The sequence below is a fragment of the Pantherophis guttatus genome, chromosome 6 (assembly GCF_059756535.1).
Source record: "Pantherophis guttatus breed Tessera chromosome 6, ASM5975653v1, whole genome shotgun sequence".
Classification (NCBI taxonomy): domain Eukaryota; kingdom Metazoa; phylum Chordata; class Lepidosauria; order Squamata; family Colubridae; genus Pantherophis; species Pantherophis guttatus.
Window position 1 is genome coordinate 80,915,894 of NC_142068.1, and position 15,667 is coordinate 80,931,560.

The 15,667-nt window shown below is 40.0% G+C and overlaps 1 protein-coding gene across 3 annotated transcripts in view; it reads right to left on the reverse strand.

The window, feature by feature from the left end:
* The window catches only part of MYPN (myopalladin), a 90,309-nt gene that overhangs the window by 14,411 nt on the left and 60,231 nt on the right, over window positions 1–15,667 (reverse strand). For 2 of the 3 annotated variants that reach the window (XM_034438668.3, XM_034438667.3), the window contains 4 exons: window positions 13,514–13,883; window positions 11,148–11,759; window positions 8,924–9,068; window positions 1,036–1,128 (listed from right to left, as the gene is read on the reverse strand). In XM_034438668.3, coding sequence (XP_034294559.2) covers window positions 1,036–1,128; window positions 8,924–9,068; window positions 11,148–11,759; window positions 13,514–13,883 — 1,220 coding nt within the window. The remainder of the gene's footprint in view (window positions 1–1,035; window positions 1,129–8,923; window positions 9,069–11,147; window positions 11,760–13,513; window positions 13,884–15,667) is intronic. The other variant, XM_034438670.3, reaches the window with a different exon arrangement.

Here is a 15,667-nt window from a genome sequence, read left to right on the forward strand (position 1 = left end):
TAAATACGGCTATTGAAAACATTATTATTGCCTTCTGAGGTAAACCTCCATTATCCTTAAATTTAATGCCAGCCTAAACCAGGGTTGTCTTTCATCTCTCAGAAATCTAGTCTCCACAACCTTTTGGTGCTAATAATTTTACACAGGGCTGCCTGTAGAGCACGGTCATAAATGTCAACATGGCAGGGACAGCAGTGTGATCAAAGCTTTACCTGCTTTTTTATGTATATCATACATAAAATACACATAAAAACAGGTAGACTTTGATCACACCATTGTGGCTACTATCCTTACTTTTTATCATATCCTCTAGCTAGACAGCTCTGATTTTTAGTTTCAGAGACCCTGACATATTTTAGCTTCAGTACCGTCACCGTAAGGACTTGAGAATAATATAAACAGATGATATACATGGCAGCAGATCAGAAGGCTACCTTGCAAAATGCAAGAAACCCGGGCAGTTATAATGCTCATACAATGATTTCTGTAATATATAGACTTTATGTCAAGGAATTAGAACATTTTTGCTCTGTAGAAAATGTCAAAAGAATAGTCTATAGAACTGATACAGGGTGGGGATTCTTAATTGCAGTGAAGGCTGCAAACTGAAAATATGTAAATTGAAAATGCATCAAAATAAAATATGGAAATGTTACTTAACTTTAGAATGTAATGGATTGTAAATCTTGAGTTAACAACATTAACAGTTAAACAACAGTTAATTCATCAGCTGCTTGAATGCCCTCTGGTCAGAATGCAAACACACTAAACCATGTTCCAACAGGGTTTTAGAATTTGAACCTTTTTTGTAGTTTATGGAATACCTTTGCTTTGAACCCAGATTTCTTGTAATTAACACCTTTGGCTGCTGTTAAAATACTTACCATGAATAATCAAGCATAATCACAGCTCATTTTAATGTAAGAAATACCCAACCTCGTTTCAATGGCAGAAGTTAAATTTCAGGCTTTGCATTCTACTGAACATATGTACTGTACATATGAGGCACACATGTGTTGGAAAGGAAGGCTGTACCTGGGATACTTCCTCAGCGGTAAAGTTGAAAGTTGGGGAATGAGGGCTGGGTCCCTGTAGCCCGTGAGCCAGATTTTCATCATAGGCTGTTTTCTGGCGGAGGGAACGAGGAATGAGGAAAATTGCATGAGGAAAAAGTTATGATGACATTTATGGGCATTATTTTATTGAAAGAATGAAGAACAGAAGGTAGCTTCAGAGGTAAAAGCAAATTTAGGATTTAATTGCTACTAGATAGTATAATTTATTTAAGTTTTAACTGAGGTAGCATAGTATATTTTACAGGTTGCATATTATATATGTGCAAATGTTCGTGTATGTGCATACAAACACATGGATACACATCCTTGGTAGGCAACTGTGGGCTGCTATGAGAGCCATGGTGGCGCAGTGGTTAGAATGCAGTATTGCAGGCTAATTCTGCTGACTGCCAGCAGTTCAATTCTCATCGGCTCAAGGTTGACTCAGACTTCCATCCTTCCATGATTGGTAAAATACGAACCCAGATTGTTGGGGGCAATATGGTGATTCAATAAACTGCTTAGAGAGGGCTGTAAAGCACTATGAAGCGGTATATAAGTCCAAATGCTATTGCTATTTTTTTGGCTATTTGTATTATTAAACATGAGATATTATCAAATATTTTAAAAATAAGAGCTGTAACTGAAAATAAATAATACATGCACTATAAATAAACATGATCTGTTTGCTCCCATATGCTCCCATAAAAGATATGATATAATTTTGCTTTTTAAATTTTTTTTTATGTACCATCAAGTTGTTGCTGACTCTTAGCAGCCACATAGACAAATTTTCTCCCTGAAGATCTATATCTAATGTGGTCCTACAGGTCTTCCAATTATAATTACACATTACAATTTGTAATTGTAAAATCCCTGTATTTATATATACACTTTTATACAAACACACACTTTAAAAAATAGGACTGCACATTTTCCAAAAACTGAAAATAGATCCCAGATCTTTCCAGTTCAATGACTTCTTCTGGGGGAAACTATAGGATCACAATCAAAATTTGGAAATATATCAAGATTGCAAAATATTAGAAAAATTGCAGTCTAATATAAACAATATCCAGCTATCTGTGTTTTTAAAGTAGATTAATAACGGGAGTGACAAAGCATATTTTGCATGTTTTTTTCAGTTTATACCTAACTGTTCACTACTGCCTTTTTCCCAACCTTTGTATCCTCCGTCCTTCACAAATTGTCCTTCTCTTTTTGCCAAAAGTAAGATTCTCCACCATCATTGTTCCACCTTGCTTGAGATTTGCAAAGTTTGGTTTTTCATAACCTGTGTGTTTCCCAGATAATATCTCAGATAGCGTCTGGATAGAATCTTCTTTCCCACTAGTATTTTAAAAACAACTCCCTTATAGTAAGCATATTAAAACCATTGCAGAATTTCATTATTATCTATCCATTCCCTTCAATAGACCAATGCTTCAGATAGGGGCAAAAATATCATCGCTCAATTTTCTTAACTGAACAATTTTGGACTAGCAAGGATTCCATATCCAGATGTGCCAGATCATTTAATGTCTTCTGATCGTTTAATGTCTTTGTCAACGATTCCTATTATGATGTGCAACATGCTGAGGCGTTCATCTTCCTCTTGGCATTTACTATTGTAAAGAAATAATTTTCCCTGGTAGAATCGCATTTGCTTCAGTGGCCATTACCTTACTCAACAATGCAAAGAAAAAGTAAAACTAAGTTTCAAATCAGGCTCTCTCCTTATAATGGCTTAGGAATGTCCATGTAGTTTCCTTGACAGCAACATGGAAGGACTGGATGTCTTTTCTGGTATTATTTTAAGTTTCCCAGTCTTTCCTACAATCCTGGAATTTTCTAAAGTTTCCCATTTCCCAGGTCTGAAACTGGTTAATTTTCTGATGCAAGCCTAGATGGGCTTCTTTTAATAAAAGGGGAAGTGAGAAAGATACATAGACTATTTTCAAATTAATGGTTTATGACATCTTATATTATAGCATCACTCAGTCACTGCTAGGGAAATTAAAGAATTAAAGTGACATATGACTGATGCTCACACTTATGACTGCTGCAGCATCCCCACGGACACATGATAAAAATTCAAGCGTGCAGCAACTGGCATGACTGTATGATGGTTACAGCATTCTGGGATAATGTGATTGCCATTTGCGACCTTCCCAGCTCAACAAACAAAGTTCAATGGGGAAAACCTAGATTTGTTTACCAATTGTATCATTCACTTAGCTGCAGTAATTTAACAACTGTGGCAAAAAAAAAAGTCATAAAATTGGGCATGACTCATTTAATAATCACCTTGATTAGCAGTGGAAATTCTGACCCCAATTGCGGTCATAAGATGAGAACTATCTGTATATAGCAGAGTAAGTTACTAGTGTGGAATTGCCTTTGAACGTTTGCTTGAAACTATGATGAGAATAATAATCAGTCCATCAGAATGGCGATAAAGTTGTAACCTGGTGCTTCTGCCCTCTAAAGACAATCCCACTGGATTTAATTACTTGAGCTGAATCCAAGTAAGCGTGCATAGGCATGCAGGAAGTTAGCACCCACCCCTCTCCTAGGAAAATGAGATATTTTAGGAAATATTAAAAGGGCAGAATATTTTCCCTAAAAGGGAGGCAGAAACACAGCCCCCCCCACCTTTGTCAATGGGCCATTAAGGCCTGGACCAGTCTATTCTGCATAACAAAGATCTACCTCCTTCAGGCAGAGGCAGAGCCATAGTAGGAATTGCCCAAAGCCCTTTCATTACATCATCACCCAGCAAGAGTCAACCAAGCCTGGGACTCAAAAGACAACCTATAAAGTTTCCCTTGCGTGGCCCCATGGGAGTCTGACAACCAATCAGAACACAAGCTCAAATTCAAAGCCCAAGAGAGGGTGCAAAGCCCAGGCACTCTCAGCATCTCCTCCCTTTTTTTCACCCAAGATCTCCAAGGCATGTGATCCTGTTCATCAATAAACCTTCTTTCCAAGCAACTTCCATGAATCCAGTGTCTTTTTCCCCACTTGGAACTGAACCCAGATGGACAATTCTTCCAACAGGAATACACCCTTGTGAACTTATACAACCAGCCCCACTGTATGTAAATAGCTTGTGCTCTCATCTGCTCGCTTGGTGAATGCAGAATGAGGGAGGCTTCTAAAGGAGCCATATCACTAATGCAAAAACCGGGTGATATTTTATCATCTTTTCAGCAATTTATCTTACTATTTCCTTCAGCAAGTACGAACTTTAGCACCCTTGTTTCTGCCATCTGTTCAAATATGCCATGTGCCTCTGATTAACTAGAAATGATTAAGTAGCTCAATCCAAAGGAAGAGACTCAAACACTTATTAGTTGTGGTGTTGCTAATGTTCATTTCTATAGGGTTCCTTTCATTCTGGTATGTAGGTAGATATGGAGAGTTGAAGACCATCTACAAGTATCACAATGTTGACAACACTGGTATGTGGGACTCCACATATAAAGTAAAGTGAAAAACATCTCTTTAATCATACCAAAGGTATTCATGGAACTATTTCACAATCTGTCATGTGGTTGTATTTACTCAGTTTAATTTGGCTTGTTTTACTCCACTTGGCCCTGGGATCTATTTGCAGGAAGACAGCTCAGTTCCAGATTCAATAAAATAGTAAGTCTAAGAGTCTGAGATCTCATCTCTGCCAAAATACTGGTCAGTTGCAAAGTGACTTAGCTATAATTACATTAAAAAGTTAAGTCTCCAGCTAGGTTGACCCAGCATGCTAAAGTAGAATTATACCATTGGGATGCTATTCAATTCTATTCTAATTAACAAGTTTTTGCCTTGCCATGCCAGGTCTTTTATTGCTACCTGTACATGCTGAGAAGTCCTGAATAAAACTTTCAGTTTTACTTCCAGACAGACAGAGATGTTTTACTTCCAGACAGAGATGGGAAAGTGAGGCTACTGTAGCCTCAGCATTTCTTTTTTTTTCCTTTTGGCTTTTTCACAGCTGAATTGAAGTCACAAAGGGGGTGTGAAGGGGAAAAGACCTATACTGTTTGGGGTGATTCCAGTCTGGATTTTTATATATTTATTTCTCAATCTGCCAGCCAGCTCTCTGGTGTATTCATGTGTGTATTAAAAGAATCAAAATGGTGGCTGTATAAATAGGGCAGCCCCATTTTAAAATACGTGTTGTCATCTTGACATTTTTGACCCTGTCCTTGGACCCATCTATGGATCTGGCCTCTGTTTGCTACCGGTAGATTATTTGGTAAAGGAAGTGGCTGCCATGCCGAATTTAGAGTTCGATTAGGAAAGACAAAATTGCCCACTGTGCAAGCCTGCCAAAATGAAGAGTATCCCTCTGCACATTGGAAGCCTAGTTCTTTCTTTTCCATTTCTGAATTTTATGAAAGACATAAGGTCAAATAAATAAAAAAAAAACAATAGGATTGTTGAGATATTAAATGAACACGACGACACTGGCCTGTTCGAAGAAATATATTAGTCTTCGGCGTCGTTGGACCAGAAATAGGCAAACTTTGGGTAGCCCAATGTCACTCTTTAAATTTGGATGAGGAGGTCACCAAGAGGATGCAGACAATCACAAGGCTGAATCGAGTAGGTTTTTTTTTTAAAAAAAATACAGTAATGTGTCTACTTTAGCTATAATGTACAGTAGCTTATATTTTGCACCTTAAGGAGGAGGCAATTTGCCTTCAGATTTAAGCAAGCTTGGGCAAAGTTGCTCTTGAAATGGCTGTGGGGGCTTCAATGTAGAGAATAAGTAAGATGACCTTGATGGAGATCAGGGATGGTATTCACTTACTTTCCCTACCGGTTCGCAAATGTGCGCGCGCCCGTCTACGCATGCGCATGGCCTTCCATACATGCACTTGGCTGGCGCATGTGCCTACCATGAATGCACCCGGCCTCAAAAATGTGCCTAAATAGGATAGCATAGAGCCAGGGCGGGTGGCCGGGCCCACCCACGATTTCCGCTACCAGTTCGGGTGAACCAGTCCGAACTGGCTGAATACCATCTCTGATGAAGATACGTAGGAGCTAGGTGGAAAGGAGCTAAACCAGAATGTCATAAGTGCCTCAGACTGGTATTGCCATAATTTACCGGACTATAAGAAGGAAGAAGAGGTATAGGATGCTCAGACTTGCAAGATTCTATTATTATAGCCCATCTCAACAAAAATAGTTTTAGTCTTTCTGGGGATTTGATTTCCTGCTCTGGTCTATCTTGTGAGGCTGATACCCTGAGGTTCCATATTCTCCTTTCCTTGGTGATACCTTCTACTAGAGTTTCCAAAAAAATACCTGGTAGTACTGTTTGGAGCTGAGGAATGTGCTTCCAAGCCACTTCTAGTTTTGTATTCCTCGTCTAACAAAATATATTAATTACAGAAATAAAGAAACAAGATCTTGTATACAAGATCAGTGATGGACTGGAGCAGGTGCACTGTTCTACCTTCTGATACTCTTTTCAATCTTCCTCTGGTTCTTCTTTGGCAGTTGCAGCAGGGACAGCTGGCAGCCCTCCGTCCAGAGAAGACCCTTACTAAGGACAGGTGTCCCAGCTGCTGCTTTCATTTTGCCAGAATGCCTCTGGGTCCTGATCTAGAGATATTCTGGGAAAAACTGGTGGTTTATTTCCTCCCAAAGAATAAGCTTAGCACTATTGCTTGTTGTTAATTAAAAAGAAAACTAATGGGAGAAACAGTGATGTCTTCAACAACCTCGCAAGATAGGCCACAGCCTATCTGACTCAAGCCATATATGACTCAGTACAATGGATTGTGCTGGTAACAGCAGTCAAATATCAATATAATCTTGTCTTAATAATGTACAGTATGATCTCTTGTTGATGTATATTGTCGACGCATTCCATATTAAGCATGGTTTTTTGTTTACTGCAATTTATGTCACTCCAAACAGGATTCTGAGATATTTATATTCTTCCATTAGAAAATTGAAGTAGTAATCAATGCCACAAGGATCAGCAGCAGACCTTGTCCCAGTGGAACAGCAATAGGACACAGAAATCTGTATCAGGAGGATTCCTTTTAATACGAATCACAACAAGCCACAACAAATCTGTTTCCCAATATTTCTTGGAATTTGTGAGTTTTAATGGCTTTCTGCAAAATTGATCAGGTGATACTCTACTGAGAAAGTGGTAGCTCTACTGACAAAGGTACCTGAAGATGACACTCCTGAAGAGGAGGAACTTGGAGAGATCCCACCATTCCTCATTTTACAGGGTGAGGAGAAGTCACCAAGAGAAGGTAGACACACAGATAGTCAGATTGTAAGCTATGTAGGATTTTAAAGGTGACAACCAACCTCTTGAATGGCACTCGGAAGAAAACTGGTAACTTATGCAACTCTCAAAGCTTATATAGGAAAAGCTGGAGTTCCCATCTCTACTTGTGCTGCCGCATTTTGGATCAGTTGGAGTTGTGCATTGCAAATGCCCAGACAAGAGGTGATTAAGACAGGAGTGACTGTGAGCAGGGCCTCCCAAACAAAGGCAAATCATAACTGTCGCACCAGATGCAATTGTGCAAAGGGCCTCTTAGCCATAGCTAAGGAACCATGAGCTCATGAGGGCCTGCAAGTTACAAACTAAACCCATGCAGGATGATGCAATCTAATCTACAATCAAAGATAGAAGATAACCAAAATGGACCCCATAATCATTCTATCTTGCCGGGATTAAGCCTGATCCTACAGCGCTCACCATCCAGAATGTAAGAACCTCCAGGCACTGAGACAGGACCTTCACCTTTGCAATGTGAGAGAATTTTCTCGATTGGAAGTCATTGGAGTACTTAGTGATTGAGTATGTATCATTCAGAATTAAAGATTCACCTCCAAGTCAACCTAAGTCCCCTCCCCATCAGGAGGGAGAAACGGCTGATTCCAATATAATTGAAACCATGCTATTTACAGCTCTGGTATAAACAACTATTAATCATTGACAAATATGTATGCTTTAGACCAGGGGTGTCCAACCTTGGCAATTTTAAGACCATGCTGGCTGGGGAATTCTGGAAGTTGAAGTCCATAGGACATCCCTGTTTTAGACAAATCGTGATATCCTATAAATAGTGATTATAAGCAAGAAACATTCACATACACTTTGTATGATCACATGACTGATCTTGGATCAGTCCCCAAGTTTGGGACTTTGGAACAGGGTGTGGGAGTGTATGTCTTGGATGGAATTTTACCTCTTTTTTCTGCCCAGTGGGTCCATTTTATTTATTTATTTATTATTTTATTTTGAATTTGTATACCGCCCTTCTCCCTGAGGACTCAGGGCGGTGAACAGCCAAATAAAAACATCAAATACAAATATTAAAATACAGTTAAATATATATATATAGATTTGGCCCCATTAATTAAAACGATAAACAAAACAATTAAAAACACTTAAAAAGAATTAGGCCAGCCCGGCTTGTTGGAAAAAGAAGGTTTTAAGGGCACGGTGGAAGGCACTGAGGTCATGGATTCTCCTTATCTCTGGGGGCAACTGATTTCAGAGGGTGGGTGCCCCCACAGAGAAGGCCCTCCCCCTGGGGGTCACCAGCCTACATTGATTGGCTGATGGCACCCTGAGGAGGCCCTCTCTGTGGGAGCGCACGGGTCAATGGGAGGTCGTCGGTGGCAGCAGGCGGTCTCGAAGATAGCTAGGCCCTATGCCATGGAGCGCTTTAAAGGTGATAACCAACATTTGATGCAATCAACACCTTTTGCCCATTGAATGCCACACTACCAGAGAGGCTTCCTTTTTCCAGGTGTAACAGCCCCAGGTTTTTGACATTTCAGGGACACACACATTTTAACAGTTTAGCCGGCAAACTGACCTGTTGACTGTGGAAAGATTCGTCATTCCATAAATGCAGCCGTTTCTCTAAACCTTTCATAACGGCGGCTTTGTGATCTTTCATGGCATCCTCTGTTGATGACTGCAAAGGGTTGAGATTTTTCTTCAGCATTCCATGGCTTCCCCTGTGAAATTGAGACTCGGTTTAACACCTGCTTAAGCACTGAATTAATCCATCAGCTATTCCGAGGGACAAAAACAAGAAGACTTGAAAGTGCTGGAAGCTGACTCACTATCTCGGACGGTCTCTGAATCCTGTGATATCTGAGTCTTTATAGATCTCCTTTTCCATATTGCTTTTTGTTAAAAAAAGTGGCTTCCACTATTTGGAGCTTGGAATTCATATACAATCTAGTTTACAAATGCTGAAGAAATTTACACTAGCAATACAAATAGAATAGAAACAGAATCTAGGCGTACTAGAAAAACCTATCAATACAATATTATACTAGAACAAATGCCTAGAACAATACAATATTATACTAGAACAAAGGCAATACAATATTATACTAAAACAAATGTCTGCTATCATTATTGCTACACAGACTTGATTTTTTGTTGCTTTTTATGGCTATATAAAAGGCCATATGGCTTTATTAGAGAGGTTGTGTTGATGTATCATGGAATCCTCCTCATGGATTTGAAGCATGGACTTTTAAAACATAGAACACAGAATCATAGCGTTGGAAGGAACCTCAGAGGTCACTTAGTTCAACCTCCTGCTCAAGGCAGAAGACCTTATACCATCTCAGTCAAATGGTTGTCCAGGCTACTTTTGAAAACCTCCAGCAATGGAGTACCCACAGCTCCAGAATGCAAGCTTTCCCACTGATTAATTGTTCTCACTGTCAGTAAATTTCTCCTTACTTCCAGGGTTGATCTCTCTTTAACAAGCTTCCACCCATTAAATCTTGTCTTGCCCTCTCTGGTGCTTTGGAGAATCAGTCAATCCCCCCTTTTCTCTAACGGCACCTCAAGTACTAGAAGACTTGTCCCTCCAATCCTTCTCTTCACTAGGCTAGGTATACTGAACTCCCTCAACAGTTCATCATATGATTGAGCTTCTACACCCCTTGTCATCTTTGTTTCTCTTCTATACACACTTTCTGAAGTCTCAGCATCTTTTTCGTATCATGGCGACCAGTTTTTAAAAGCCATCTTTCAATATATTAAATTAGACTAAACCCTCTAAATCAGGGGTCTCCAATCTTGGCAACTTTAAGACTTGTGGACTTCAACTCCCGGAATTCCTCGGCCAGCTTTGCTCTGGGAGTTGAAGTCCACCAGTCTTAAAGTTGCCAAGGTTGGAGACCCCTGCTCTAAATATTGTGGGACTAGAACTCCTATGACTTTAATTATAAATAATGAAATCACACTATTGCAACTACACATTTTAAAATATAATATCCTGTCTTGTCAAACCAATTTCAGGGAACAAAGATGATCCTAAGATATTAAGAAAAATAAAATTTGGTGGGGGATGCAGAACATTCTGAAAAGAAGGTTGAAATTTACTCCTCAATTGTTTCTATTGGGTATAATTACAGACTGCACAGTATCAGAGACTAAATTGATTTTGAACTTAATATCAGCAGCTAGGCTGTTGGTAGCTCAATATTGGAAGAAGGACTCTTTGTCTACTATTGAAGAGTGGATATTGAAAGTAACAAACCTAGCGGAAATGGCGAAAATCTCAGCGTACTTGAAGGATCACATGCAAGAAAGATACGTATCGGAATGGAGAAGATGGATTGATTATATTCAAAATAAGTATCAGACAAGAAAATATCAAATATCTTATGAATGAATGTTAGTATTAGAAGTATTAGGTTATCTATAGTGGAGTTAAGGTTTCATGGGGGGAGTTAGTACTTTGACGATAAGTAGATTAATCTATTTTATGATTGATTAAATGAAATACCTTGTATTTTGCTCTGGGAAGTCTGGGGGGGGAGGATGGGATGAGGGGGGGAAAGGGTGGGGGGAACATGGGGGGAAGAAAATTTTTGTATTTTTTGGGGGTAAAACTTTTCAATTAAAAAAAAAGAAAAATAAGTAAAACAGTAATCTGAGAGAAGAATGGAAGGGAGAAGGAGAAGACAGAGAAGGAGGAGGAGAGGAGGGCTGCTTTAACTTGCTGAGTGAACAGATAGCCAGATCAGCATATTTTTACTGACTGATCATTCAAAGTTTGCATTACTTACATAGCAGGTGCACATTTAGGCAGACCCATGGCATTTGTTGGGGGTGTAGAAGGAAGCGCAGGTAGAACAGCACTCAGGAAAGCTACGGGATTCTGAATCCGACCAGTAGGAGACAGAGGTGTAGGAAGCACATTTTGGGGCTGGAACTGATTCATGTTAGACACAGAGAGCAGAAGTGGTGGCAACACATGTTCTCTGGGACTTGGAAGAAGCTGCTCCATTTGGTTTGTCAACCTTCCTGGAGATCTCGATTGGGCGGGTGGAGGAGATACTAAGAGGTTTTCCTTCTTCGTTGTTTTCTGGGTTCCTTGAGGTACGTTGCTGAAAGAAGACACAGAGGAGCTAGAAGGGCTACTAGCTGCTGAGGTGTTTTGAGATGCCAGGAACTGTTTAGGTCGGGTATATGTGAACGTCTGTGTAGAAGGAACCTTGTTCTGCTTGTGTGTAGCTGATGCAGGTTGCTTCTGGTGCTGATGCTGAATGGGCAAAGTAGCAGATTTTCCTGGGCCAGTATTGAATAATGACTCTGGTGGAACTGGGTGAGATGGTTGATGGATTTGCTGTTGCTCAAACAACACCTGATTGTGTAGTTGTTTTAACTGGGTGGCATCCCTGTATCCAAAAAATAAAAATAGATGCAATTTATATTACAGGGTGCTTGAACAGGCTTTAGGCTCTACTTTTTAAACCAGATCGAAATTATACATTTTGCCTTGCATTTCAAAGCCTTTTTTAGAGCAAGTAAGAACTGGAAAAAGGCACAGCAAACGATCCAAAATCCAAATCCCATTTATTACAAACAGGTTATTTTTCCACCTACAGGGATCTTATCAATTCCTTCTAATGAAATACTTTTCATTTTTTTTTTCCAGCCAGAAACTCTATTAATCAAAAGACACGGAATACCTATTTTGTCTTTTCTTCTGCCCCTTCATAGAATTTCAATAGTAAGAATGTAAAAATGTGGGAAAGGCAATGGAAGAACATAGGGAACATCGTAATCTGAATCTCACAATATTTTTTTGTGAGTGAGATAAGCAGGGACATCTACTGGGGGTGGAGGTGTCAAAAGAGTCAAGTTGGCAGCCATGACTGTGTTTGTTTTTTTTAAAATTTGATTTATATGCCGCCCTTCTCTGGAGACTCAGGGCGGCTTACAATGCGTTAAGCAATAGCCTTCATACTTTTGTATATTTATACAAAGTCAGCTTATTGCCCCCACAAACTGGGTCCTCATTTTACCTACCTTAGAAAGGATGGAAGGCTGAGTCAACCTTGAGCCTGGTGAGATTCAAACTTACAGTAATTGCAGACAGCTGGTGTTAATCACAATGCTTTTAGTCTGCTGAGCCACCAGGCCCACACATAAAGAAGGACAGGTTATCAAAGCCTGTCCTTCTTTATGTGTGTTGCAAATGACACATCAATAAAAGGATGATCACACAGCCACAACCACTCAACTGATTTTTTTTGTCTTCCCTTTACCCATCTCATTAAACCCCTTAGAGGCAGTCACAAGAAAACTTCACCAGAAGCATCCTAGCTAGCATCCTTTGTAGATATCCTTTATTCTTCAGGTATTACCAAAGAATCTGGAGACCTAATATTGTTCTATACCAGGGATGTGCAACCCTGAGAACTTTAAGACCCATGGGCTTCAACTCTGAGAAATTCTGAGAGTTGAAGTCCACGGGTTTTAAAGTTGCCAAGGTTGGACATCGTTGTTCTATAGCAAAATAATATTTCCAGATTGACAACATATTTCACTTTCTGCAAGCTTGATGCTTAAGTTGTCAACTTGCAAAGCTTTCAAGTTGCCACGAGCAGGAGGGAGGGAGAATTGATAGAGCTGATTGATTTCCCTAACTGAAGTGCATTCCATACATTCTTCCTGACCGCAATCAGAAGGAGGGTGTTGGATTTCACAGCCAGCCAAAGTGGTTAATTGGAGAATGTGATTTATGACATGGCCAGAGAGGAGGGGAGAGACAGGGTCATAGGGGAACATAAATCTACGTGGGATTAGTTCTAACTGCATCCGAATATTGCCGAAATGGTGCTCCTAATAAATGACTGTATTTCTTTTGAAGTTCGGCTCATGGCTCATGAATTAATTAGGGCATCTTTCGGAAACTTCACATAAGTATTTATTCACAAGTAACTTCTCTATTACTCTGTGTTCTGATTGGCTTCAAATGTACAAAGATATTGAAGAAGTTAGGAAACAAAGAGCAATAATCTACCCCTCCTCACCCCAGGTGTCCAATGCTGTATTAATTGTATGAAGCAAGAAAAGATAAATTGAACTTATAGTGGGATGTGTTCTCCAGCACTGAATATGTTCCAACCAGTATTTTCTTACTTACAGTTTAGGTTTAGCCAGGAGAGGTGGTGGCTCTTTGGAGGGTGAAGAGGGCTCCTGAAGCTTAAAAGCCTGTCCATTGATTTTATTTGGAAAACTGTTTGGTCTGGCTTGATTTTTAAGTCCGCTTCCATCTTCTGATGATGTTTCACTTCCCTTCTCATCTTCAGGGAGTTTAAAGTGCACACGAAGGCCAATTTTGGAACTTGACCGGGGCTCATTGTGATTTACCAGAACACTTTCCAATTTAGGTTTTGGAGGGTTATCCACCAATGAAAATGAAGGGGTAGACGCTGAAGGCTGGTGTTCAGAAGCCACTAAATTGAGAGAACTTATGGTATGAAGAGCAGCATTACTTGTCTGGTCCACAGGCCCTACAACAGAATTTATTATTTATTTATCAAAATTGTATGCTGCCCATCTTGCCAAAGGCGATTCTAGGCAGCTTACAGACATTGAATAACATGCAGTATAGAACATTAAAACAATAAATAAAGATCTTAAATTAAAAAAATTCAATTAAGATAAAACTAAGCAGGTGTCAGCACTTCAAGCAGCATTTACTCTAGTGCTGACATAAGAAGGAGAAGCGGAGGCGTCTGGAAAAGGACGTTTGACTTTTCACCTACTTATTTTCCCTGGAGATAATATCCCCTAGGAGATGGGATGGGAGGGGGGAAATTCCTTTGAGCTGGAGTAGATTAGGGGTAGAATGACTTGGAAGATGGCCAATGAATGCAGGGGAGTGGGGAACGGAAAGGGAGGGTTTTGGGTCTGGAAGTCAGTGTTGGCTTCGATGGAGTCGGGTGTAGAAATGTCGTGCTTAATAAATAGGAGTTTTTCTTCAAAGACTTTGTTTGAAATGCAATTTATTTGAGACGACCTCGAAACTTGACAGCAGGTTGGAGAAGGAAGGAGCAAAGTGCACATACAGAGGAGGTGGGGTGTTATCTACTCCATTAGCCACCTCCAACATGCCACATCCCCATTAGGGACCCAGGTTAGTTGGCAGTCACGTCTTCAAGGCCTTTTGATCCACGCTAGGAAAGGCTCTTCTGGACTTCCCCAGCCAAAATTCCTTGGCTGAAAGGGTCTGCAAGCATGCCCCTTCTGCCAGCACAGGTGGGGCAGTCTGATTCCATTGGGGTGAGCCGGTTTCTCAGATAGCCTGGACCTATGTCCTGAAGGGCTTTAAAGGTGATAACCAACACCTTGAATTGGACTCAGAAGCAGATTGGCAGCCGGTGCAATTTGCAGAACAGCATGTAACATGGGCTATCCTGGGGGCCCCAAGAACTGCCTGATTATGCTTATATTATCATGCTTAAATATATCAATAGCAATAGAAGAAACTAAATATTGTTGGGTGATAGAAATGTACATTTTGGGCACAGATTAGGAATATTGAATTGATCCAAGGGAATCCACAGAGGAGAAAAAAAGTCAAGATGACATCTGTGATGGCGTGACTGAAGTCCCATCTTTTTTTTTTTAACATGTGTTGTTGCCCCTAGATCAATATAGAGGAAACCCGTATTGATATTGTCAATTTTTATTTGGCCGTTTTATAGGTGTTGGTTCTCACCTTTAAAGCGCTCCATGGCATAGGGCTGGGATACCTGCGAGACCGCCTGCTGCTAGCGACTACCTCCCACCGGCCAGTACGCTCGCACAAAGAGGGCCTCCTCAGGGTGCCGTCGGCCAAGCAATGTCGGCTGGCGGCCCCCAGGGGAGAGCCTTCTCTGTGGGGGCACCCAATCTGTGGAATGAGCTACCTCCTAGAATATGACTGATCCCGGACCTCCACGCTTTCCAAAAGGCCCTGAAGACTTACTTATTCCAGCAAGCTGGCCTAGCTTAAAATGGTTTTAATGGGGTTTTTTAAACTTTCGATTTTATTGATTCTGGGTTTTAAATTGGGAACTTTTCGATTTTGCAGATCTGGGATTTTAAATTGGAAATGCTGATGATTTAATTTATTTTTAGTTTTTTCTTAACTTTTGTATTATTTTAAGTTTGGCTGTTCACTGCCCTGAGTCCCCTAGGGGAGAAGGGTGGTATACAAGTTGAAATAAATAAATAAATAAATAAATAAATAAATAAATAAATAAATAAATAAATAAATAAATATTTTTTGAAAAATTATCCATTATATCAT